The 25,116-nt window shown below is 38.5% G+C and overlaps 1 protein-coding gene and 1 long non-coding RNA gene across 2 annotated transcripts in view; both read right to left on the bottom strand.

Moving 5' to 3' along the window:
• Positions 1-3,307: 3,307 nt before the first annotated feature.
• Positions 3,308-10,599, bottom strand: LOC146003516 (uncharacterized). Its single transcript, XM_083141804.1, has 2 exons — positions 10,465-10,599; positions 3,308-4,097 (listed from the first exon to the last, which is right to left on the bottom strand). The coding sequence occupies exons 1-2, from the start codon at positions 10,474-10,476 to the stop codon at positions 3,561-3,563; spliced, it is 549 nt and encodes a 182-aa protein (XP_082997930.1). The 5' UTR covers positions 10,477-10,599; the 3' UTR covers positions 3,308-3,560.
• A 1,281-nt stretch (positions 10,600-11,880) lies between these two features.
• The window catches only part of LOC146003287 (uncharacterized), a 64,559-nt gene continuing 51,323 nt past the window's right edge, over positions 11,881-25,116 (bottom strand). Inside the window, exons 2-3 of the long non-coding RNA XR_014443815.1 lie at positions 24,130-24,189; positions 11,881-12,101 (exon numbers count right to left, since the gene is read on the bottom strand). This is a non-coding gene — a long non-coding RNA (uncharacterized LOC146003287). The remainder of the gene's footprint in view (positions 12,102-24,129; positions 24,190-25,116) is intronic.

Genomic DNA, 25,116 nt, shown 5'->3' with positions numbered 1-25,116 from the left:
ACAGACCATATTATTATTGCTGTTATTACTGTACCTATTAATCTTATCAATCCATCAATTATAAACATTACTACTATTATTATAACTTGTAAGACACTGGGTTCGGACCAACCAAAATACATTTCCAGATAGGCGCCTGACTGATACTTACGAAGAATGCCGCTACAGCCAGCAAGAGGGGACAACAGCCGTAAATGTGTCAAAGATGGCGGAAATTATGGTTGTTGAAGTCGGCGGCCATTGGTGTGCATGTTTACCCACCGAGAGCGGTGTTACGTTACACACAGCCACGGACTTCCTCCCTAATTAAGGTCTTTATCCTGAGCTACCTGACTTCTGGCTGCCTCCACAACAATGGGCAGGCTCCTTTTGTCACTAGCGCCACCTGTAATCCAAGCTTTGGCGGAGGAAACGAGGGGACGGTCCCTTTGTGTCCCCCCTTTCCCCCCGCACATAAACCATACAAAACACCCATTAGAGTTTAAAATTGCCGCTTTTAGAGGAACGGAAGAATTGTCCTATTTATAGACTCGCTCCGAACATGTTGATTTGGGCAGCTTTCGAGTTTTTCAGTCGCCGGTTTACGCTGCGTCCCAAAACATTTCACAATACTCTAAAAGGTCCTGTCTTTAGTGACCTTTTAGTGTGGATTTAGTTTTTAAACTGTTATGACTAGGACTCGGAAGTTGAGGAAAAATCCTTTTTTTCCCTAGTTTCCGAAGACGAAGCAACATAATATATGTTCTTTTTTGTTCATTGTAGGCCAGAAAAAGGTGGGTTTTATTTGTCCTTTTTTGCCTTTTTAGGCGTTTTTTGGTTTATTGGTCATTTTTTTAGCCTTTTTTTAGGTATACTGCCCATTCTCAATTCGAATCATCATGAGTTCATCACCTCTTAAACATCCTTTCTGTAGTAAAAAAATAAAACAAAATAAATAAATATACTGACCCATCCCTGAAACGAGAGAAAAACATTTTTGGACTGAAAGAAGATGCACTTCATTCATATATTTTTCTCGCACTGTGTGTTCCATACCACTAAAATTTTGTATTTTTTATTCATTAAATATGTAATTAAAACTGAAGTTATTAATCAATTTGGATCACATTTATACGTCCTTTTTTCCGTTTTTAGGTCTTTTTTTGACAATTTATAGGACTTCAACTTCTGATAACTGTATTTCAGAAATGCATCTGGTGCTTTTTAACTTTACGACTTAGTACGCACATTAAATGTATCCAGCGAGAAATGTAGGTTCGACCAGGACTCGAACCCGGGTTTCTGGTATACCGTGCCTTTGTTCTACCAACTGAGCTACCGAGCCGTCACGGTATGCCAGAGACCCGGGTTCGAGTCCTTATCGAACCTGCATTTCTTGCCGCAATCGTTACTGGTGTTGTCACATGTTATTTACCGCCCCGACGTCACCGCCTTGTAATCAAGTGGTCCCGGTGGAGGCACCTGGTGGTTCGGATCCCAATTTAACCTAGAGGTCCAGCCTCGATTAACTTTTCTGTGCATATATTGGACTTGGAAACAGTTGTAAAAATTAATTTTGACTAGTAAAACTAGAATCAAACTAGACCTGAGCACTTTATCTGGCCACTGTAAGGACGAACCCAACGTAAACAAACACACGTGGTTACCGAGAAATCCTATTGGCTATTTCAGGAGTCTTACGCGTAGGGATATAATGCATGTGATAAAGCATACCACTCAACATAGCTGCTCTACTGAAATTGTGGGACCTTAATTTTGAGCTATACAGCTGCGAGCAATGTATCATGGCTAAAATACTAACATTTGGGATAGAAAAGGAACTATATCTCTGAACTTACTAGTTTTTTGTTTACAGTAACTATGTTTCTTGCAGTGGATGGAAAATAGTTTCGTCTTTTCTTTTGTAAAAAGTATGATTTAAAATTTACAACTGTGTTTTGTTTCGAGACATCAGATAAAATATGCACACAAAAAATCAAACCAAGATCAATGGAAATTAGGGAAAATTGTTCATTACAGATAGCAATATCTTCTAACCAGCATATTATAAGTAAAACAAATGGCTTAAGTACAAGAAGATACTATTAAATATGTTTAAACTAGAATACGACAGGCAAAAACTAGTTATACATTTATTTTAGATAAAGCTATATTTTCAAATAGATGCCCGAGTAAATCTTTCTTTCCACCTACAGCCATGCGATAAAACTAGTTTTAACTATAGTTACCAAGTTTTACCTAAATTCCGATTTTAAAGGTAGCATATGTTATCTTTTCAATTATTTCCGCCCACAGAAAAATAGAAAAAGCTACGTATTGAAGATATAATTGTAGTTTTTCTTCATTCCGGTAGATGGAACAACCTTGATACCTTACTAACAACAGCATTTTAAATTTGACATTTCTAATTAAAATCTGCAGCTTATATTGAGCGAAAGTTAAATATAGAGCTACACTAACAAAAACAATGGAATTAATTCTCTTCAATATTTTAATAAAAGGTAGGATTGAAAATGTAAAGTCTCGGTTCTAAGCAGTATAGCAATTTTCATGTATACTCGGGAGACAGGAAGTAGCTAAATATGAAATTATCACCTTACTTTGGCATCAAGGTTTTAATGGCAATTTCGTTCTTGTTATGACTGTAGACTGTACACAACTGCCACACTGTAATATTATTTGATTAACGTTCCGTGTTATTAATGATATGACGACAAACATCTTAATAAAGGGACCAGCAGAAATATCTGACGGTTTTGAAATGTGTATATAAATAAAACAATTAATGTAATGCAAGGTTTAATAATCAAAATTTGCTACAAAAATAATTGCCATTTTCAGTACTTACATTAATTTTTCTCTGTTTTGAAAATTGTGTCCGATAAATGATGACCCCCCTCCCACTCCGCCGTTGAACGACCTTACACAACAATCCAATTGTGTCAAAGGTAAACACCATTCTTGAACATTTGAACAACAATTGGTGATCTCAACTTAGCTATTCGCAACGAAATAGCGGCAATTCCGAATGAAATGCTCGTGAGGGCGACGCTACATGAATATCTAAGGAATGGAGGTTATCATTTATCGGATTTTCAAAACAAAGAAAAATTAATGTTTAAGCACTAAAATGCCAATTATTATTGTAGCAATTTTGATTATTAAACATTGCATTACATTATTTGTTTTATTTATATACACATTTCAAAACCGTCAGATTTTTCTGCCGGTCCCTGTACGTTTGCTAGATGATACAATCTTTCAAAAGATTTGTTTTCATTGTACTCAGAACTAATACAACAGCGAATATCATAACACTTGATTTATTAATCATATATTAGCAAAATACATCTTGGAATGTGTAGTTAGCATGTTCTGCTTTGGTTAGAATAATACAAAATAAATCAATGAATTAAAAAAAAAAAGTTATTGATGAAATACAGCAGCTTTGGTCTGGTTGTCTATTGGATCAATAGACGTCAAATACTTGTACAGATATTGTAACGAAGTTATAGGAACAATAGAGAAAAAATGGCACGAGTAATAGCTATACATGGTGCTTAGTGGTCTGAAGAATAGGTGTAACGGCTATTATCATCTCTCGTCGACTCGAATCCTGAATCGTAGTAGTCATAATAATCGTAGGCTGGAGCTTGCGCGGATTGCCGATAGGTGTCAGGAGTGCGAGCTTCCGTGTACTTCGGGTAGTTCTCGAAACTGGCACGGGCGGCGCTGCCTCTCCTGCTGGAAGGTGAAGGAGACTTGAAAGTGTCGCTGTAATCATCGACGTAATCCCGCGTAACAGGTTTGGCCACGGATGATGACGATGCGCTTGATTTCGAAGTTGCTAATACTCCGGCATTATAACTCCAGCTGACTTTTAGGCCTGTAGGGTCCGTGTAGCTGTAAATGCCGCTGACCAATTTCTCCGGAGTGGAGAAGGAGTCGTGCCTGATGCCATCTTGCGTCTCGTACTGGAACCTGTAGCTTCCGTCCAGTAGACTACGCCTGGCGTCGTGGAGGATTGAGGGGTTCTCTTCCCCGTAAGGAAACTGGGGCAATGCGGTTACGCCACTGACGGCAAGGAAAAGAAGAACCTAATAGAAAAAATAAAATATAATCGAAATAAAACAAATTAAAAATAGAAGTAAATAAATAAATAAATAAAGTTCACCAATAGACAGAAAACTTCAAAATAATAGAATTAAAACAATTTAAAAAATGGAAGTTCTGACAACCAAAAATGAAAAATTGTTCATTGGACCTAATATATCGAAAAGTTAAAACATATTGTCGTTCCACAGATGGTGCATTTGTACTAGCTTAAAATTCTGTAGATTATTACGTTCATTTTAAGTCGTTTTCTGTAAGTTTAGGGAACCAAAATGATCCAGCCATCTTGTTCAAACAATTATAAATATTTCAAAATTCACTTAATATAGGAATATAAATAATAAGTAGCAGATTATTAACATTCCATAACCCCAATTTCTATATGTGATTAATTCTGACCGAAAAGGATTTATTATTATTAAACTTTACTACACCTTTCAGTTTTGTTGCTGCAAACATACATTATAAAAGTAATATTGTTATTTTGATTCCTTACATTTTCAAAAACACTCGTGTAGGATTAATATGAGTGACCATATTTCGAAAAAGTTCCAAAGAAATTAGGATTAGCCAGGGGGAGACTACGAATTTCACAATGGAAATATGGATATATTTTGCCATCTTGTATACTTGCTCAATTTTTTAGACACGTTGGGCAAAATTGTGGGGGATTATGTTCAACCCTTGAGAACAACAAATTAGTTTAAACTCAATAAATATAATATTCAAATCTAAATTTAGTCGCGTGCTGCTATTTCAGAATATATATTTGCAGGGTTAAAAATTTTCCTGCAAAATATGTTACTTTGTGTCTTCCGATGGCATTTTGATAAGTACAGTATTCTTTGTATGAAAATCTTTCAATCAATCTTTCAAGAAGTAGTACAAGAATGGTGTTCTAATTAAGTTCTCCCGCTATAAAATCATGACTCTCTCCACACACATAAACACAGACTGGCACAATTAGTTGTCTTGATGTAATTAGAGTATTTGTACAGCGCAATGGTAAATTTAATCTTTTGTAAAATAGCATTTAAAAAGCGACATCTATCATCACATTTTGCGCTACCAGACTAGCCTTCCCGTTTACAAATCTTGAACCTTGCACACATTGCCATTTGAAGCTTGACACGTGATCAAGTGCTTTCAACTCTTGCCTCTGTTTCGCCACTACAATTTGCATTTCCGTTACTTCAATGACCTTGACACAGTCTCGGCCTTCTTGCCACTCCCAACGGAGTTTACTGAAACTGAATTCCAAAGGAATACTTCCATGTAAGACGTAAATCCGGTTCACTACATAATATTTGAATTTGTTTAAGCAAAGAATTTCCCCAAGGTGGGTACATAACAGGTGAGTCGTTAACAGACAACAATAGCGATAAAGAAGTCTGTAAAATCGCAACGAAATCGGGATTTAGCTACTTTTAAAATATAGATTAATAGTTAAGTGAAGTAGAACAGGGCCGCCCAAACTACAGCCCGCGGGACACATCTAGCCCGCGTTGGTACATATGAAGATTTTTCAATTCATTTTGAGGCATTATTTTTCGTGTAAATAAACGGTATTACGTCCTGTGAGGAATTGCTCTGCAGAGGGGGGAGAGATTGGATCATACTCTACCAGTCACAAAAATTTCAAGCATTGCACCGTACAATTTTTAATTCGACTGAGCATTTGGGAAAAAATAAAACTCTTAATGATGTTGCATTAAGAGAGAAAAGAGTTTGACAGTATCTTTACTCAATTTTATGCGCAGATATGCTAATAAGGAACCAGTCAACACGTTAAAGTAGGATTCGAAACACTGAAACGTGCACTCGCCAGGTATTGAACTAGGGTCCAGTGATTACCAGGCAACAGTACTATGAGGAAATGTGGAGGTGGTGTACTACACCTTAACAGCCTCGACTATTTGTTGGTGATTGCGTGTTCAGCATCACGCTCCGCCGCTTTTACCAGGTGTGCTCCCAGGCATCCATTTACTAGAGGAACACTGATAGAGAAATTCCTCATCCGAAATCGCCCATCCTGGGAATCGAACCCTGGTCTTCCGCGTGTTAGTCAGACGCCCTACTGACTTGATCACTGTGGCTCTCGTGGCTTTAATTGTGTTGTCAGGCGTCGCTTTTCTGCAATTTCTGGCTAACTGCGGCAAAGATGAATGAGTGATGATTTGATAAAGGGACACTCACAAAGAAAACCCACATTCAGACAGGGATTCGAACCAGAAACCCCGGGGTCCGCCACGGAGGTCAGCCCAGATCTCACAGCACTCCGAAAAAGAAATACTAAATGTACTAGTTTCTAAATTGCTAGGTTGCGTGACTTTTGATTCACCCTGTAGCTTTGAAATTATGGCGAACAATACTCGATATCAGGTTTCTAGTTACAAAAAAGAAGCAGGAACTAATTAGAGAAGTTTGTTTTTTGCTCTTAATTCCTGATCTGTAAGGAACAGAAGCGAAAGTTTTGACATTGACCTTAAAAAGAGCTCCATAGGTGGCAGTGGACGCGCTGTTCATTTCTAGTTCCAGCGAGATCAACGCGCGACTGAGCAAGTAAACAGCTCGATCGACGAAGTATGACGTCACTTCTCTGCATTCACAGAAGCGTATCGTAACAAAGATTCGAGACAAACTTCGGTCTCGCCTTGTTCTCGCCAGATAAGACGGATATTAGTAATGGAGACGTGAACGAGAGGACAGACTGTTCGAAACTTGTTGAGGCTAGACCTAGAACAAACAGTTCCATGTTCGACTCTCGACTTATTTCTTTGTAAGATATCCCCTGGTCGATTTCATTCTCAGCATGGGTACAGCCAGAAATGTTTGCAGCGGAATCAAACCATTGATAAAAGTTAATAGTAGAAATAATAATAAATATCGTGGTTCTCATCGTTATTATACAATATAAACTAATACAAATAAACCAATTTTATTCCTAATTATTATTAAAATTATTATTATTATTATTATTATAACCTTGGCGTGAATTTTACTCGATCCAGCATATGAATGAATTTCTGTCAGTGGCGAGTATTAGCGAGGGTGCAGGCGACAGTTTCCCCCCCACACATAAGCCCCTGCAATATCGCCTCTTAATACTAAGTTCTGTATACCAAGAAAAGTAAACTGTCCTTGCCCCCCTCCCCAGTTTCAGCACCCAATCATCGCTACTGTCTAGCACAGTTCATTTCCTTTTAACACACAATTCCATTTTGTTATTAACGTTTACACACAAAAGTTAGGGTAAAATTTTAGTCATAAAGTTTATGTTACTTGACCTCTAATATAGAATTCTAATTTTCGAATTTTGAAAACTGGGAAATTATTTTTCTTCGAGTTAAAGCGTAGAATGTAGGAATATAACATGGTTCCCATATTTTATATGTATTTTTCGATCACACGTAGTTATTACTTTGGTCATTCTTTATTTGATTTTTGTTACTTGGCGTGGCTTTTTTCTGCCGCTTTTGGCTAACCGCGACGATGAGGATGAATGATGATAGGACACTCACAGACAACACCCATGCCCAGGTCGGGATTCGAACCCGGGCTAACTTAATAAACTTATTTCCGTTATTAACAATAAAATTAACAAGCTTTATGATCTTTTTGTACTTGAAATTGACGATGCTAATTTCCATGGGAGGGAGGAGTCGACGGACACGTTCAAACCGCCGAATCCCCTATCCTCCGCGTCGCGATTAACTTCTATAGGCAGAAAAGCGACGTAAAATAAGAAGAAAGGGATGCAAGAATAAGACCAACAACGACACATGCTTTCCAATCAAAACTAGTGTTGTTCAAGACGAGACGAGGTCGAGAAACGCATTCAAGTGTCCAACTCTCTTCCTGCACTGCACGCCGAGAGCTGCATTACTGAAGGCCAACGAGGCTGTCGCGTCAGGCATCAGTGGCGTGCCCAGGATTTTCAAATGGGAGGGGGTTATGTATACTTTTTCTTGGTAGTCAGCCCTCATTTTGTCATATTTTCCTACCCTTGACGTTCTTTTTTTTAGGAATACTGGGCCAAAGGGGTGGGGGTTATAACCCCCACCAACCCCCCTTTGGGCACGCCCCTGTCAGGCATAATCCTCTGTAGGACTTGCACTCTGTGTACCGAACAGTGCTGTGCGTCTACACGTAAACTACATTCTACGCATAGATAATGCAGACTACATGAACATCATAGCGCCGAGCGAGAGGTTAACAACGACGGACATTAAACGAAATAGAATTATTCTGCTCGAATTGTTGAAGCGTGAAAAGTGCATTGTATCTTCTTTATATTTACAAATAATTGACTAAGTGTCAAACAGAATATATAAAATATTCTCGCGATTAATTGAAGATGGGTACTTTAGTATTATACGGAGTTAAGATTACTTAAGATTTTGTTCAATATATGCTTTCGTGGTTAGGTTAGCCTGGTCAGGTTTGGTTGCCTTAGCATTAGAATAAAGTCCCTAAATACATTCTACTAAGGTTCTGATTTACATCTACATTCATTCCCACTAATCCACGATACTTACTGTCGTTTGTCAACAGAGAATACGTCTGATTGATTGATTGATTGATTGATTTAGTTTATTTTACTTCGCGTTTTGTGCCTCTTGGCTAATTTGCGAAGATGGGGATGAGTGATGAAATGATGAAATGGATGAAAATGGACATTCACAAACAACCATACCCGACCGGGATTCGAACCCGGGACCCTTGGCGTCGCAGCGCGATGTGCTAACCACTCGGCCACAGGGTCGGGCTAGAGAATACGTCTGAAATGAGGTAGTCCGTATAATACTAAAGTATCAAAAGATGTGCAACTTTTCTGTCACTGTTGTTCACATTTCATTTTTCTCCCAACAGATGGCACTCGGAAGAGAAATTGAGTATTTTGTTGTAAATGGGACGATTTCATTCTGGACATGAAGCAACACCATTGAAAATACTACATACTTTCAAACCAGGGTTAAAAATTAATTTTAATTGCAGTTTGTATTTTCAATGTGCCTTATGTAAACTATAAGCTACGGTAAGCTACGTGTATGTAACGTGTAGACTACCTATATAAAGACAGACATAGTCTAAGGTCTTGCTCGAAAAGGTTTATTTTCCATAAGGCAGAATAAGTTTGGTCCTTAACAACTGGGTTAATTGTGATCAATCTCTCATCAATCCCAGATAATTACCATTGATCGTTAAGTCTTACTCATTAAAATGTAGGGATTCCCACAGACAGTCATCAAAGCATTACGAGTATTTAATGTATTTCCCATCCGAACCGTAGTTTTCCTTTGTTCTGCACGTTTCAATAGATGACCTTCCCGAATGTGGTTTTAACGTCGTCGCTTTGTAATCAAGGAATCCCGAGTTCGATACCGTGGAGACTTTATACTTTATACTACAGGTTCAGTCCCGATTAGCCTGTGCCGTCCTTCGTGGTGGAGTGGTTAGCACATCGCGCTAAGACGCCAAAGGTCCTGGGTTCGAATCCCGGCCTAGACATGGATGTTTGTGAGTGTCCATTCGTCAATTTCATCACATCTTCGCAAATTAGCTAAACGTGGCACAAGAAGCGAAGTAAAATAAACTAAATCAATCAAGCGATTAGCCTCTGGGTGTATCAAACGAACTTATACTTAAGGACCATATTCATTTTCTGTTGAATCACTGCATGAATCTCTTCCCGCTCTTGTTGTGGGGTTGTATACGTACAGGATGAACCATACGCATTTTAGCACAGTAATACGGTTAATGGTTATGTTTCACGGATTATACCTGTTGATAAGGGGGGAATGGGGGGTCACGTTCTCCCTGCGAAATAAATATCAAAGTAATTTCATATCAATCACAGCACTCCGCTTATTATAAGCGACTGATAGTGATAATTACAAGTAACATTGATACAGGTTCGTCAAAACATTATAATTTGAAATGCAACTGTGTTTGAGAGAGATTACCTGTTTTGGAAAACATATTGTGGACGTCAGTGTCTAGAATTGCGGTTTTACTTGGAAGTTTTATACATCCTGGGTTAATCGCGACGTTGATGATCAGTGATAAACTTTAAGGGGGTTCGAACCAGGGATCTCTGGCTTCGTTGCGAGTAACACCGACCACGATGCCACGGAGGCCAGAGATACTGATTTTTTAATTATTTTTTTTTAGAATTTAGTTTTAGAGTGGCGTAGCACACAAACTGGGCACTTGCATACCTTATGGTTGACAATATTCAACGCAAGACAATAGGTTTATGAGGAAGGCAAGGCACCCCTTCAGCACCACGAGAACCCTTCCCGAGGTGGTGACCTCACCGCGATGACAGCAAGTAGGGGATTCACTTACCAGAGGCTTCATTGCTGCTGTTTGTCGATTCCGGTCGCTTCCAACAGCCGAATCCCCGTCCCCACGCCCTCCTTATATACTTGGGGGGTTTCAGAACCGGAAAATCCTTGTTGGAGCGGCCTCACGGGTGCCAACACTTACGGGCAGAATGATCTACATGTGACTAGAAGAAGACTGTGACCAGTGCTGCCACCTGCTGGGAACTTTCACTTCCAGTACTCTGTGTCTCGCAATACAATTGAGTCATGTCGCCTCGCTACACTTTCTCACGTTCTTGGTTTATTATATTTCGCTTTTCTGTCACTTTTGGCTAATCCCGGATATGAGAATGAGTGATGACAGATGACTTTGATGAAGGGACCACTGGACCTCTGGCGTTGTAGCGCGTTGTGATAACCACTCCGGGTGCCTCCCCGATGGCGCAGTGGTTGCGTCGTCGCCTTGTAATCAAGGGCTCCCGGGTTCGATACCCGGTGGAGGCACAAGTGTTTCGGATCCCACTCTAAACTGTAGGTCCAGTCCCGATTAGCCTTACTGTGCGCAAAGTGAACTTAAAACTCCAAATCAACCAATGATAACCACTCCACCCCGGAGGTCCGGAAATTGTTCTAATATTTTTCAAAATTACAGAAATTTGGTTTTAATGTGAGAGGTTGTAGAACGTAATCTTAATTACTAATATTCTCCAATAACTTCAAAAGTTCGAACGAAGTCTGTATAAGTTAATACCAAATTGCATAATACTATAAACCTTTTCAACCTTTTATAGTATTATGCAATTTGGTATTAACTTATACAGACTTCGTTCGAACTTTTGAAGTTATTGGAGAATATTAGTAATTAAGATTACGTTCTACAACCTCTCACATTAAAACCAAATTTCTGTAATTTTGAAAAATATTAGAACAATTTCCGGACCTCCGGGGTGGAGTGGTTATCATTGGTTGATTTGGAGTTTTAAGTTCACTTTGCGCATAGTAAGGCTAATCGGGACTGGACCTACAGTTTCATAATCTAGCACTCTAATATATTAATAGTGTCAAGAGGAAAAAATAAGAAAAAGCCGATAGTCACTTATCTGGAAGGATATAATAATATTATTAATATCTTGGCACCAAAATTATTTATAGCTACTATTATTTTGTAATTACTGCAGTTATTATTAATTTTAATAATAATTAATTTTACATGAACGGACTGATCTCTCTTACATGATTTTTTGGTGACATCTATGGTCAGTGTTTTGACTACTCAGCATTGTATTTTTATTATCCTTTCGTCATTAATACTGGGTTTATTTGAATCATGTATGGACGCTACACGTAACTCAATATATGAACAGCCTTTCAGTGTATGTAAGCAGGTATTTAAGGAACTGTGATGCACAAAAGAATGCTTACTTGAAGAATAAATTCCTTGAGCTGTTGCAGGATTTTCCGTCATACACCATGTGCAGAATCCACTCTTACAGAAACTGGTTTAGCGCACCCTCTGTCCGCAGAAATCTGGGAAATTCTCAATCACCAATGAAGATGTTGCATGACCATCAGCGCCGTGGCTGTATATTTTGGCGCCCTAGGCAGGATAGTGGTTTGTTTGTCTTCTTATGCCAAGCCATGGTTTATGATATTGATATCCTACAAATGTTGAAACGAAAAACTCATTAGAAAAAAGTTTTTTTCTGATTTCAAAACACGTTTAGCATATTGAAGAATATTTCAGCTACGTCTCAGTGGTTTGAATAATATCTTTAAATAGGAACAAGGGTCGAGTAACACCTTGCATGTTTTCCTTCTCCTAGTAGGTTTACCTTTACCAAGTGTAAATTTCTCCGTCGCATATTCTGACTTTCAGTGGCATATGCTGAGTCCAAATCATCAACTAGCTCACTATTACATGTGGTCCTAGGCTATGGAGGAAGAGAATGCAGGTTGCCAACTCTTAACAATTCAGGTTGCCAACTTCAGAATCGCCATTATTTTATTATTGAAATGAGTAAATATATTCATAATTTCTAATCGATTCTTATTGTGCGCTTTACTCTCTAGGCTTCAGGCTTCGCAGTAGCCTAGGTAGCCTAGAATATACGCTCCTGCTGACTTTGTTATCTTTCAGCTTTGAAAGGCACCCTAGGCTTCAGTCCATCTAGCCTACCCTTTGTTACGGGCCTGTTGGTAATTGTCTATAGACGAGAGAGAGAGAGAGAGAGAGAGAGATAGGAAAGGGCGGTATTGCTGCTACAACCATTTTCGTCTTCTTCTTCTTCTTCTTCTAAGAGAACCAAACCCAACTATGCTAACCTAACCACCACAGATTATTTACTACCCAAGAAAGCTACCAGCCAATGAGAATGCTTGAAAAGGTTGTAGCAGCAATCACTACGTAAAGAAAAAAGAGGCGCACAGGAAGAGAAAGAAAGACGTACAGATAAATAAAGGGAAAAGAGAGATGTATAGTGAGAGGGAGAAGGAGACATATAGAAGGAAACAGAGGAAAAAAGTGAGATAGAGAGAGAGAAAAGCAGAGGAAGGAAGAGAACGGACAGAGAAGGAAAGGACAGAGAGGAAAGAACAGAGACAGAGAGAGAAAGTAGACAAAAAGAGAGAGGGAGAGAGAAGGAAAGCGAGAAAGAGAGTGGAAGAGAGAAGAAAAACAAGAAAAAAGAGGGAGAGAGAAGGAAAGCGAGAAACAGAGTGCGAGAGAGAAGAATAACAAGAAAAAGAGAGGGAGAGAGATGGAAAATGAGAAAAGAGAGAGAGGGAGAAAGAAGGAAAATGGAAAAAGAGAGAGGGAGAGAGATGGAAAACAAGAAACAGAGAGGGAGATAGATGAAAAAGAGAAAAATAGTGGGAGAGAGAATGAACGAGAAAAAGAGAGCGAAGGGAGAGAGAACGAAAAGGAGAAAAAGAGAGAGAAAGAGAGATGAAACACGAGAAAAGGGAGGGAGAGAGAGAAGGAAAACAAGAAAAAGAGAGGGAGATAGATGGAAAAGAGAAAAATAGTGGGAGAGAGAATGAACGAGAAAAAGAGAGAGGGGACACGAGAAAGAGAGAGGGAAGAGAGAGAGAAGGAAAACAAGAAAAAGAGAGAAGGAAAACGAGGAAAAGAGAGGGAGATAGAAAGAGATAGAAGGAAACCGAGAAAAAGAGAGAGGAAGAGAGGAGAGCAAGAAGGACAAAAATAAGAAAGATCTAGAAGGTGAGAAGAGAGAAAAGAGGGGTACCTAAAGAAGAAGAATAGAGATAAAGAGGCAGAGAGAAAGCGTGAAAGAGACATTAAGATAGAAACGGAGAGGGATATATATATATATATATATATATATAGGAAAAAATCCAGGAATATAATGAAAGTGAGAAAGATAGTGAGAGCGCAACAGTGAGGAGAGAGAGAAAATGTGAGAAAGCAAGATAAAATGAAATAATGTAACAAGATGAGAACAGAATAAAAACAGAATCGTATCAGCCATGACCACCACAAATTGATCCCAAAACGAAAACCTCTCACGACGCCACTGGATATACAATTCTATAGCACGGATGTTCGGAACCCAAAGTTCCCTGTTGTGTCTGTTCCATTATTATACATCATCTAAATTAACTCTAGTTCACAACCTTGATATATTTCAAAATCCAAGTACACGATTCCGGTGCTGGAATTCCCAGCATCTTCTTAGAACGTGCCACGAACTGGCAAATGTCCAATGTGTGAGATGAACAGAAATTGCTTTGCTCTTTTCTCAATAAATTATCTCCCCGCTGGGAGTGTTATGGAGGTTTCCTGCATGCCTTGATGTAGGATTACGATACGTCACAAGATGGATTGATATCAGTAAACGGAAATTCGCTTTTAAAAAAAATAACTGAGTAACAGTTACCAAGGATGCCCCTTCTCCCCGAGATTTCTGAAAAAAAAAAAAGTTCACATAATTGAAATAACGAAATTATAGCAAAATTTTATTACAAATTTATTATACCGTTACAGCAATTAGCTGCTATGTCCAGCAAAATAACGAAGGAACTTTTTCACAAGACATTAGAATGATGTTGACTGCCTTAACTAAAGGTGTGCAGGACGGGAAAATTTTGGTGGGGACGGAATTGGGAACGAAACATTATTAATTTGAAAATAATCTCCATTTCCCAATCAGATCGGAAAAAAATTCTTGACGGGAAATTTTCGAAATTTCAGGATGCGATAAAAATCTCAAATTGAACGCATTATTTCCCCTTCAAGTTGTTGTTTCTGCAATTCTGGAATAAAAGACTGTTAATTTCAAGAAATTTCAGCAAATTTAGTGCAGAATATAAAAAAAGAATTAACCACTTTTAAACAAGAGCCTTTCAAATTTCTCGGCTGCACAAGATTACAAAAAGTCGAGATCTGACTTTCATATTTCACACCAGGTCATTTTCAATTCAATTATAATTTTAAAGTAATATTAATAAGAATTATTATTATTATTATTGAAAGGAGACAGGTGAGTGGAGAAGGTTGCATAATTTAGAACTGCATAGTATGTATTCATGTCCAGATCTTATTAGAATGATTAAATCAAGAAGACTTAGGTGGGCAGGCCATGTGGCACGAATGGGAGAGGAAAGAGGAGTTTAACAGGATTCTTGTTGGGAAGCCTGATGGTAAGAAACCAGCAGGAAGGCTAACAAGAAGATGGAGGAATAACGTTGAGATGGACCTAAAGGAAATCGGTAGGGATGGAAAATAGTATATAGATCTTGCTCAAGATAGGGACAGATGGATCGCATGTGTTGCTGCAGCCATAAACCTTCGGGTTTAAGAAGACTAGAGAGTTAGTAGGTAGGTTATTATTCAAAGTTTTTATGAGGGAAGGGCAAAATATGAAATCTTACTCTGCCTTCTCCCTCTTAGAAAAAGTCATACGGGCGCCCTTCACAGTTACTCATTGTAAAAAGTAAGTAAGTAGTAACGAAGTTGCAATTACTATCTGCCAGGAGTTTTCTTGCAAACATATTAGATAACTAATAAGCATTATTTGTAATAAAATATACAATGTAAACTTACATGTGTTTCACTTATATATCATACATTTATATCATTACAACAAATGACAAGATGTCCACGTTGCTTGGATGATCATTTACTTTATTTTAATCAACACAATATTAAACACGTTTCTCAACCGCTCTCATCTTTTTCTCCTTTTTACTTCTCTCCCCTCTCTCTTTTTCGTTTTCTTTCTCTCTCTCTTTTTCTGGTGTTCCTTCTCTCCCCCTCTCTTTTTTCTTTTCTTTCTCTTTTCTCGTTTTTCTTCTCTCTTTTTCTCGTTTTCCTTCTCTTTCTCTCTCCCTCTCTCTCTTTATCTTGTATTCCTTCTCTCCCCATCTCTTTTTTTCTCGTTTTCCTTCTCTCTCTCTTTTTCTGGTGTTCCTTCTCTCCCCCTCTCTTTTTTCTTTTCTTTCTCTCTCCTTTCTTTTTCTCGTTTTCCTTCTCTCCCCCTCTCTCCTTTTCTTCTGGGCCTCACCGATGGCGCAGTGGTAGCGTCGTTGCCTTGTAATCAACAGGTCTAGGGTTCGATACCCGGTGGATGCACATAGTGGTTCAGATCCCACTTTAAACTGCAGGCCCAGTCCCGATTAGCCTACCTGTGCATAAAGTGGGCTTAAAACACCAAATCAATCAATCAATCGTTTTTCTTCTCTCTCTTTATCTACTTTGCTTTCTCTCTCCCTCTTTTGTTTCTCGTTTTCCTTCTCTCTCGCTTTTCTTCTCAATTTTTCTCGTTTTCCTTCTCTTTCTCTCTCCCTCCCTCTCTTTATCTGTATTCTTTCTCTCTCCCTCCCTCTCTTTATCTTGTATTCCTTCTCTCTCCATCTCTTTTTTATCGTTTTCCTTCTATCTCCCTCTCTCTTTGTGTCTACTTTCTCTCTCTATCTCTGTCCTTTCCTCCTTGCGTTCTCTTCCTTCCTCTCTGCTTTTCTCTCTCTCTATCTCACTTTTTCTTCCTCTCTTTCCTTCTATATGTCTCCTTCTCCCTCTCACTATACATCACTCTTTTTCTCTTCCTGTGCACCTCTTTTTCCTTTAGGTAGTGATTGCTGCTATAACCTTTTCAAGCATTCTCATTGGCTGGTAGCAGGCACGTTTCTAGACATAAGTTTCGGGGGGGGTCCGAACCAAGTGTCTAAGAAATAATAATAATAATTTTTAAATTAAAATCATTATATTAAATCAAATTAATACTAATTACAAAACATAAATTAATATTATATTTACACGATTAGGTAAAAAGACTGTAGCTATAAAAATAGAGATATAACAGCGCATATTCATTACGTAGCTTACCTTTACTTAAGATCGGAATAATTTATAAAAAAAAAACAAGTGCTCTGGCAATGAAATTAAGTCAAATAGATGAATAATTGAATATTTATCGAACAAAAAAATGATGTCACATGTAGTTGAAGAAAAGTAAGTTTCCGATTAAAAAAAAGTTCAGAGGAAATTAATAACCATCGATTGTGCAACAAATGCTAATATTTTCATTACTTAATTTTAGTACTTGGTAAGTCTTTAGGGGGTCCGGACCCCTGGACACCCGCTAAATACGTCCTTCCTGTTCCTCAAAGCCGTATGATCTTAATATAATCTTTGTCTTAAAATAAGATCAGAGGAAATTATACAACAAATGCTAAACGAGTATATTTTCATTATTTAATTTTAGTACTTGATAAATCTTTCGGGGCAGGGGGTCCAGACCCCCTGGACTCCTTCTCCTAAATACGTCATTGGCTGGTAGCTTTCTTCTGGGGTAGTAAATAATTGTGGTGGTTAGGTTAGACTAGTTTCTCAACCGCTGGGTCGCATCGCGGTACCTGTCTGGCCTTGGTGTCAATTCTATCGAGCCGCGAGCTACTTGCAGCCCTAGCTGGCAACCACTTGAAAATATGGTCTCTCTCGCTCGTGTTTCCGCTGTGATAATAAATGCTCACGGCCATTTTTTACTATGTACTCTCTACAAACATAAATACACTAGTCCTGTCTAGTCTGCTGCACTTTTGAGACTAGATGTAGTGCTAGGTGGATCTCGACTTTAGGCTGGTACAAGGAAATTGTGTTCAACCAAGTAAACCCAGCACAGAATATTGAACAAATGCGTGCCTGCTGCTTTCGACATTGATTTGATTGGTTAGCACGTATCACGTGACCTTACACCACACTGTACACGGCTCCATAATTTAGTGCAAACGGTGCAGACATCACTGCGTTACAACATATCAACGAACCAGACGAGTGGTTCCCAAACTTTTTCGTTTCACGGTGCCCTTAGTGTTTCAAGAATTTTCCGCGGCGCCCAAGTCAGAATGTAGGCCTACCTAAAGCTCGCTTTAGACGAAAGCATTTTTCTTAACATTTGTGCCATGACCAAGAAGCTACCGTCTAAGTGAAAAATCTTATGGCATTTCAGATGCCATGGCATATTTCATGGCATTTCTCAAGGATAGGCTCGGTCCGTAGCATTTTTCGTAGCGTAACCAATCAGAAGCGATCTCTAGGTCACGAGCGCAGTTGTAATGGTGGCCGCGTGAGATTTAACAATGTCTCACTTCACGCTTTTAAAAGACGATAACTATTCAACAGAGAGGAATATCGCTTCGTATTAAATGGTTTTAGGTAGAGTAGAATAGCGCTGATTAAATATACACTTTAAAACGTTTACTGTACACATATGGAAGAATATTTTAGTTGTTTCAAATGTAAACACCGCTCACTCGCCATATATGGTGTAACTCGACGTGCCTTTCGTGCTGTATGTATTATACATTGTAATCGCAAAAGCTAGCCAAAAAGTTACACGAAATACTTGCGCGTAAAGTACTATCTGCTATGAGATTTTTGGAAGCATTTGCATAGCATTTATGCTAACAAAACTGTTAAAGGAATTGCTTCGTCTAAAGAACAAACAATAACACCTATTTCAAATTCACAAACATTTTACATGTAAAAAGTACTAAAACCATGTGTAGACTAACAAGTGTAATTTCAGTGAAAATACTGGAACATTTCGCTCCGCCCCTGCACGCTAGCAACGGTGCCACAGGGTGGCGCGGGGCACACTTTGGGAACCACTGAAGACGACACAGTGTTGCACTTTGTAACCAACTAGACTAGTGAGTGTAAAAAGTGCACGGGGCTATTTAATACAAATAAACTTTGCAGAACAGTACCCGAAATAACCTCACAACAACTTTATTCCAGTGGAAGCTACACGAAACGGCTGATTAAGAAACGATAAAGACATTACATACAAAGTGACACGGGCTATTATTGTCGTCGCAGGCGTAATGCAATCTCAGAAAACAAGATAAATTACCCTTCAAGCTGCTGAAATAGGCATCGGTATTCTGACCGCGTCATAATCAGTGTAGCCGAGGCATGTGGTTTCAAAGAGCAGCATTGTTGGTTTAGTTTATTGTCAAACGTGGGCTTAATAACATGCATGTGGCTTTAAATCGTGTAATAACCGACTCTGCGTGTAGAATGTGGCATGTGATTGTCATAAGTAAGAAATAACAGGCTGATATGATGAAGTTGTCTTTGATATCATAAATGTCGCTCACTAGGTTATTGCTTGTGATAAGCACTTATACGTAGTACAAACGATGTTCTTTACGATCATACAAGTTAACGCCACGATAATCTACAGTTAAAATTTAACTGTCACTTTACGAAAAGCGTTTCAACTGTCTTTAAATGTATATTTCGATATTATCTTCAATATAGATAGACAGACCAGGGCATTAGGTTCATGATTGATTGATTTGCTTTATTTTACTTCGTTTCTTGTGCCACTTTAGGCTAATTTTCGAAGATGGGGATGAGTGATGACATGATGAAATTGATGAATGGACACGCACAAACATCCATGCCGAGGCCGGGATTCGAGGGACCAGGGGATTAGGGATAAATTTTTGCTTTAGAACAGTTTTTTTTAACTATTGGATAATACTACTGTTACAAAAATTCAAAATAATAAACTGGTTTCCACTATATCTTCATAGCATCGTATGAGACAGAAATTAATTATACAGTTAATTAAAAAAATATCAATAACGGAACAAAATGACTACAAAATATGTCACTGCAAAAATAACATGACTGAACAGGTAAGTGCTTCACACAAATTTTCTCACAACAGTAGCTATTTCAAAGCCCAGCGCTAATTATAATATGCACACTCTCACTTATACGCAATTTAATATTACTCCTTAGTTCCTTATTTATCTTACATTCTTTGCTCGAGTATACCATAGTGTAAAATGGTGAAGTAGCTTCTTTTCTTTTAATAGCTTTTATCCGACATTTTCAATTGTTTCACTTGGAAGTTAATGAAAGTCTTGTGCTGCCATCTTTCCTCATTTATTTAAAATTCGCTGCTCCTGTGGCTTGTAATATCATTCTTAAGATTGTACAGTGGGAGCCATGAGTATCACCGTGCAAATTGTTCATCACCATGTTCCTGCACTTTATTTGACCCAATAACATCTTCAAGAATTAAAAGAAAACTCAAAACAAGCTGTTGACAACTTCTGCACCAACATACATAAAATCCATCGCTTAAAAACATATAGGATATAAGAGAAAGATTAATGCAAATAGTCATGGACAATTTGCACAGTAATACTCATGGATCCCACTGTACACCTCTAAAAGGTAACGGAAGTTCTCCAAATGAGCAGGCACGTCACCACGTCTTGTCAAACTTAGACAACGATAATTTCCCCCACCAAGAGAGGAAGTCGCAAATCCGCCACTCGTCATCATAAGAACACTACACGTAAGATGTAAGGCCTTACATATTTCCAGTAACAAGTTACTCTATAGATTAAGTAACAACTTATAAATAAACTTACTATATTCGGGGGACGGCCACTAAGTCTGTGGCTCCATGATGGGGTGAAGTTGGGTCCTTAGCCCCTTCGTCCTTTTAATCTTTGGGCGTAAAAAACTTGCAAACCATTAAAATTCGCGTTGTAACTGGACTATGTACTTTCTTGTTTCAAAGTTAACCCAAATTTTGGTTTAGGGAATTGTTCCTCTTAATATTTGCATCGATAACCAGCGACTTAATTCAACAATCGGCAGTAGGCTCTCTATACCAACCACTCTATACTAACTTATACAGTGGGATCCATGAGTATTACCGTGCAAATTGTCCATCACCATGTTCGTGCGCTTTATTTGACCCAATAAGAGCTTCAAAAATTAAAGGAAATCTCAAAACAAGCTGTTGACAACTTCTGTACCAGCATACATAAAATCCATCATTTAAAAACATATAGGATGTAAGAGAAAAATTGATGAAAATAGTCGTGGACAATTTGCCGTGCAATACTAGTGGATCCCACTACAATATTCTTTAATACTCCGTACATGAATATATCCAATTCTGCGTAAAAACGGAACAACGAGAGTCTTGACTGAAATAAGAAACACGATAAATTTGCAAACCCTGGCAGATGAGCGTTGGACATTTTTAATTTCAGGAAAGGAAGTAATCTTCCTTGCTTTGTTTAATGCTTCTAAGTTTCCTCTGTACTGCTTTCAATGCCAAATCTTTTGACCAATTTATAAGCCGCCATCTACCGGTTGTGTTTGACCCTGAACCTGGTTCAAAAATCTTATCCAAAATGCACAACGCATTTCACGAGGACACTGCACTGAAGTTAAAACAGAAGTAACAATTAAGAGTTGCATTCATGGATTCAAGGAAACAGCTGCCACTATTACAAAGTTACGAAAATATAAACCATAGTGTAAAAATTTTATGATAAATATTTATGGAATTTGCTTTCTATTCCTGTACGTTGTAAGGGCAATTCTTTTCTTGATATTAAGACATTCAGATGGCAGCAAAACTGGTTGTGTGTGCTGACAAGAAGTGCGTAAGTTGCATAATCATACTACACCCTTTCTTGATACAGGAAGTGAGTACATAATGTTATGAAATGACATTATTTATAGGTAAATGCACTAAAGTTTCGTAAAGCAAATTGTAGGTGTGTGTACTGTATGAACTCGCAATATGATCCATCTTAAAAACTTATAAAAGCTCTTAGACAAGTATTACTGTTTTGTACTTCAGTTTGTCTGTCTTGTACATTTGACTGATCATTGAGAATCAATGGCATTATTTCTCGCTTCAAAAAATTAAAACAGATTTGCACAGTTGGCTTCACTTTATATTTGTAAACGAGAACATGTTGATGAAGAACTGTGCTTCATAACCTTTTTGGCGTCACCACAACTTCACCATCTTAAATTCCATCCCTTTCCTAAATACAATACAATGCACAGTGGCGTATCCAGGACTTCTCTTTTAGTAGTCAGGCCTCATTTTGACATCTTTTCCTGCCTTTGAAGTTAATTTTTAGGAATACTGGGCCAAATGGGGCGAGGCATAGCAGTGGGAGAGAGATGCAATTTTAGTTAATCAGAAACAATGGCGTCCGGAGAGGCAGGAGAGGGGGAGCGTTGCACACCCCCCATACAAACTCAATGTTATTATAAAATTATATATTTTACACGCCTAATTTTATCTCAGTCACTTTAATTTGCGTTAATTATATAGGGCTATTAATTGCAAGTTCAATTGTCAGACACACGATGACATCAAACTGAAACAGTGTTTTTTTGAAGGGGGGAGGGAGCTTGTTGCCCTCCGGTACAAATTCCTGCTCAAGACACTTTTTGTGTTGGAAGAGACAGTTTCCTCGACGTTTCAGTGGCGGATCAACGCCCATTAGTGTCCATATCGCGGTTAAAGAGCAAATGCAACAACAGTTTGTTTACATTCCAACCAAGATCCAACAATAGTTATGAACTCACTTGCAGTCAATGATCAACCTTCAGGTTAATAAATTAACTATCAGCTAACAATCTAACTAACTAACTCCTTAGCCTTCTTAAACCCGGAGGTTCATGGCTGCAGCTACACAAACCTTCCATCTATCCCTATCCTAGGCAAGATCAATCCAATCTTTTCCATCCTTATCGATTTCCTTTAGGTCCATCTCAACGTTATCCTTTCATCTTCGTCTTGGCCTTCTTACAGGTCTCTTACCATCAGGTTTCCCAACAAGAATCCTGTGAACTCTTCTTTCCTCTCCCATTCGTGCCACATGGCCTGCCCACCTAAGTCTTCTTGATTTACTTATTCTAAAGCCCCAAGTTTGAGTCCCGACTCGTGTATCAATTTCATGTAATCATCATTCATCCTTATCATCTCATTTACACTAAAGAGACAGTAATGTAAAACTAATTCACAATTCAAGTACCTGACAATAACATTAGATTTTGTGCAAGATACATGTCCCTCTACGGAGAAGACACACTTTTGATTATCTCTCCTGCAGATGGCGCTAGTTACGGGAACGTTGAACAATTTCCACAGTTGGTGCTTCTGCTTCTTGAAAGAACATTCGAGACTAAACTTGGCACCGCAGCGTCGTGCACGAAGGTAACAACCTAAAAAAATGTGAAGGAGATCGAATTTTATGGACTGCGGCTTCGATTTCAACGCACAGACAACTTTCTTTTAATGTCCAACTGGTCCCATCAGCACGAAAGGTTGATGGGAGGAAGTGGAAGCTTCGAGCCCGACACCAGAGGCCTCCACTAACGCCGAGACTGCGAACTTGTACTTGATTTGTTCATTAGCGAGTCTCTACACGTGTGCTGCCACCTTGGACTCACGACGGAGTTTATGGCGTAAAGGTCACGAGCAAAAACTGCCAGAAGATAGTTCGCTGTTGACCTCAATAGGAAATGAAAGGGCGGGGTTGGAATGTTGGTACCGCGACTGCCCAAGTTGAACTTCCGTTAATGTACAGCGGGATGATGAAATATGGGAGTCGCATGTGAAAGCTATGTCTTTACGTTCACCAAATATAGTTTTTACCTGATTCGGGGCTCAAGTTCCGATTGTTTAATTCCAAATTTATGATGCTGCAAGGGGATGTTTTTTCATCTTTCGATTACTTACCGCGCGTTTTCTGGATAATGATTGTTTTCCTTCCACGTACTCATACATGATTCTTTGTTTGCTAGCAGGCGTTCGTTTACTGTAGTCTCGGATACAGACTGCTGCTGCCATCTGCTTCACGAACATGGGGTGCGACGTCGTGAAACGCTATCGTTGGTAGGTTAGGTGGTTTGAGTTCAGGGCTCTTAGCATTAAAATGACGTCCCTAAATGGTGTAAATACCTGATTACGTAATATTATGGTCTCGAGCACGAAACTCTTTCCGAGCATCTCATAAAAATCCCAAAAAACTAGTTTCCCAATCGACCGCAAACCAAGAACGAATGCTAACTCAAGCTACATTTCAAATCACAATTTCTGCGATAACTAATACTTATTGAAGCTTTTAACTCTGATAATTAGTTTCGCAAAGCTACAAAGTTACTTCCACAACAGTAGCCAGTATTCTAAAGCACTTCATTATACTCCTATAAAGCTTTCGAAAAATCATTAAACATTCAGAACAGTTACCTAATTAGATCCTCAAGTTGAGAAGAAATTGACGACACAGGGGCGCCAGAGAGGGCACCAGAAAAAATGAACAGGGTAGGGCAAATATTTTCTAGGTGTCAGCCAACTACAATACAAGAATAAATGAAACGAACCTGTGACAACCGTTACTGCAATCTTGCGTCATTTCCAGAAACTAGAATACTGGTACTAACCTGCAAGAAAGAAACATGATTGCATTACTATCATGAAAAATAGGTAAACATAAATTATTAAAATTTTAAAATGGCATTCTCAAATTTGTTTCTTCTAAAGCGATGAATAAGAAAAGAACACAGTACTGAAGCAACCTTTCTTTGGTTGCAGAGTTCTTGTCGACATCGACTGAACGTACGTGGCGCCATGGTGGCAAGGTACGAAACCTGACTACCAAGTTGGCTACCGTACAAGGGGAAGCTATGCGAGATCTCATGGAACAAAATCCGAAACATGGGCGTGTCCACGGTGGGTATGGGGGGAGAGTTTCCCCCCGAATACTCTAACTTATTCTCTTTAAAAAATAAAGTATTTTCAAGCCGACGAAAGTTTCAAGCAACAACGGCGGGTTTGTTTCCTGTGTAATTGCTCTATCTCACTTCGTTCTCTAGCAAATTACTTGAGTAGTAGAGATGTACGCTAACGTCTGTCGCTATTTAATATTCGCAATTCATTTGCATGTACTTATAACTAATTTGCACGGGTTTTAATTAATTCGCATGTACTTAGAATTCATTTTCACGTACTTAGAGTACTTTACATTTATGTATTTGCATGTTTATAACTTTATATGAATATATATTTATTTATTTTATGAAAAATATGTATATAAAAGGTAATTAGAGGTACTAAACGCTATGCATATGGTTTTATATTCATTACTGCAAAGTATGTAACGTATCAATCGATAATATTAATGTTTATAGTATTGAAAATAAGAGTTTATGGTTTATGAACAGCTATGAAAGGTGGTAATGGGTGTAGGTACAGGTCCAATTACGATTGGGGACGGTCCCGGTACTCGAACCCGAGATATGTAATATTATTAATTAGTACTATGTAATAATGTATGTTATTATGGTATGAAAGACGGTGGTTTCACACGC

The sequence above is a fragment of the Lepisma saccharinum genome, chromosome 20, assembly GCF_977018435.1.
Source record: "Lepisma saccharinum chromosome 20, izLepSacc3.1, whole genome shotgun sequence".
Classification (NCBI taxonomy): domain Eukaryota; kingdom Metazoa; phylum Arthropoda; class Insecta; order Zygentoma; family Lepismatidae; genus Lepisma; species Lepisma saccharinum.
Note: the sequence above shows the minus strand (reverse complement) of the source record. Positions and strands in the feature narration are given on the sequence as shown.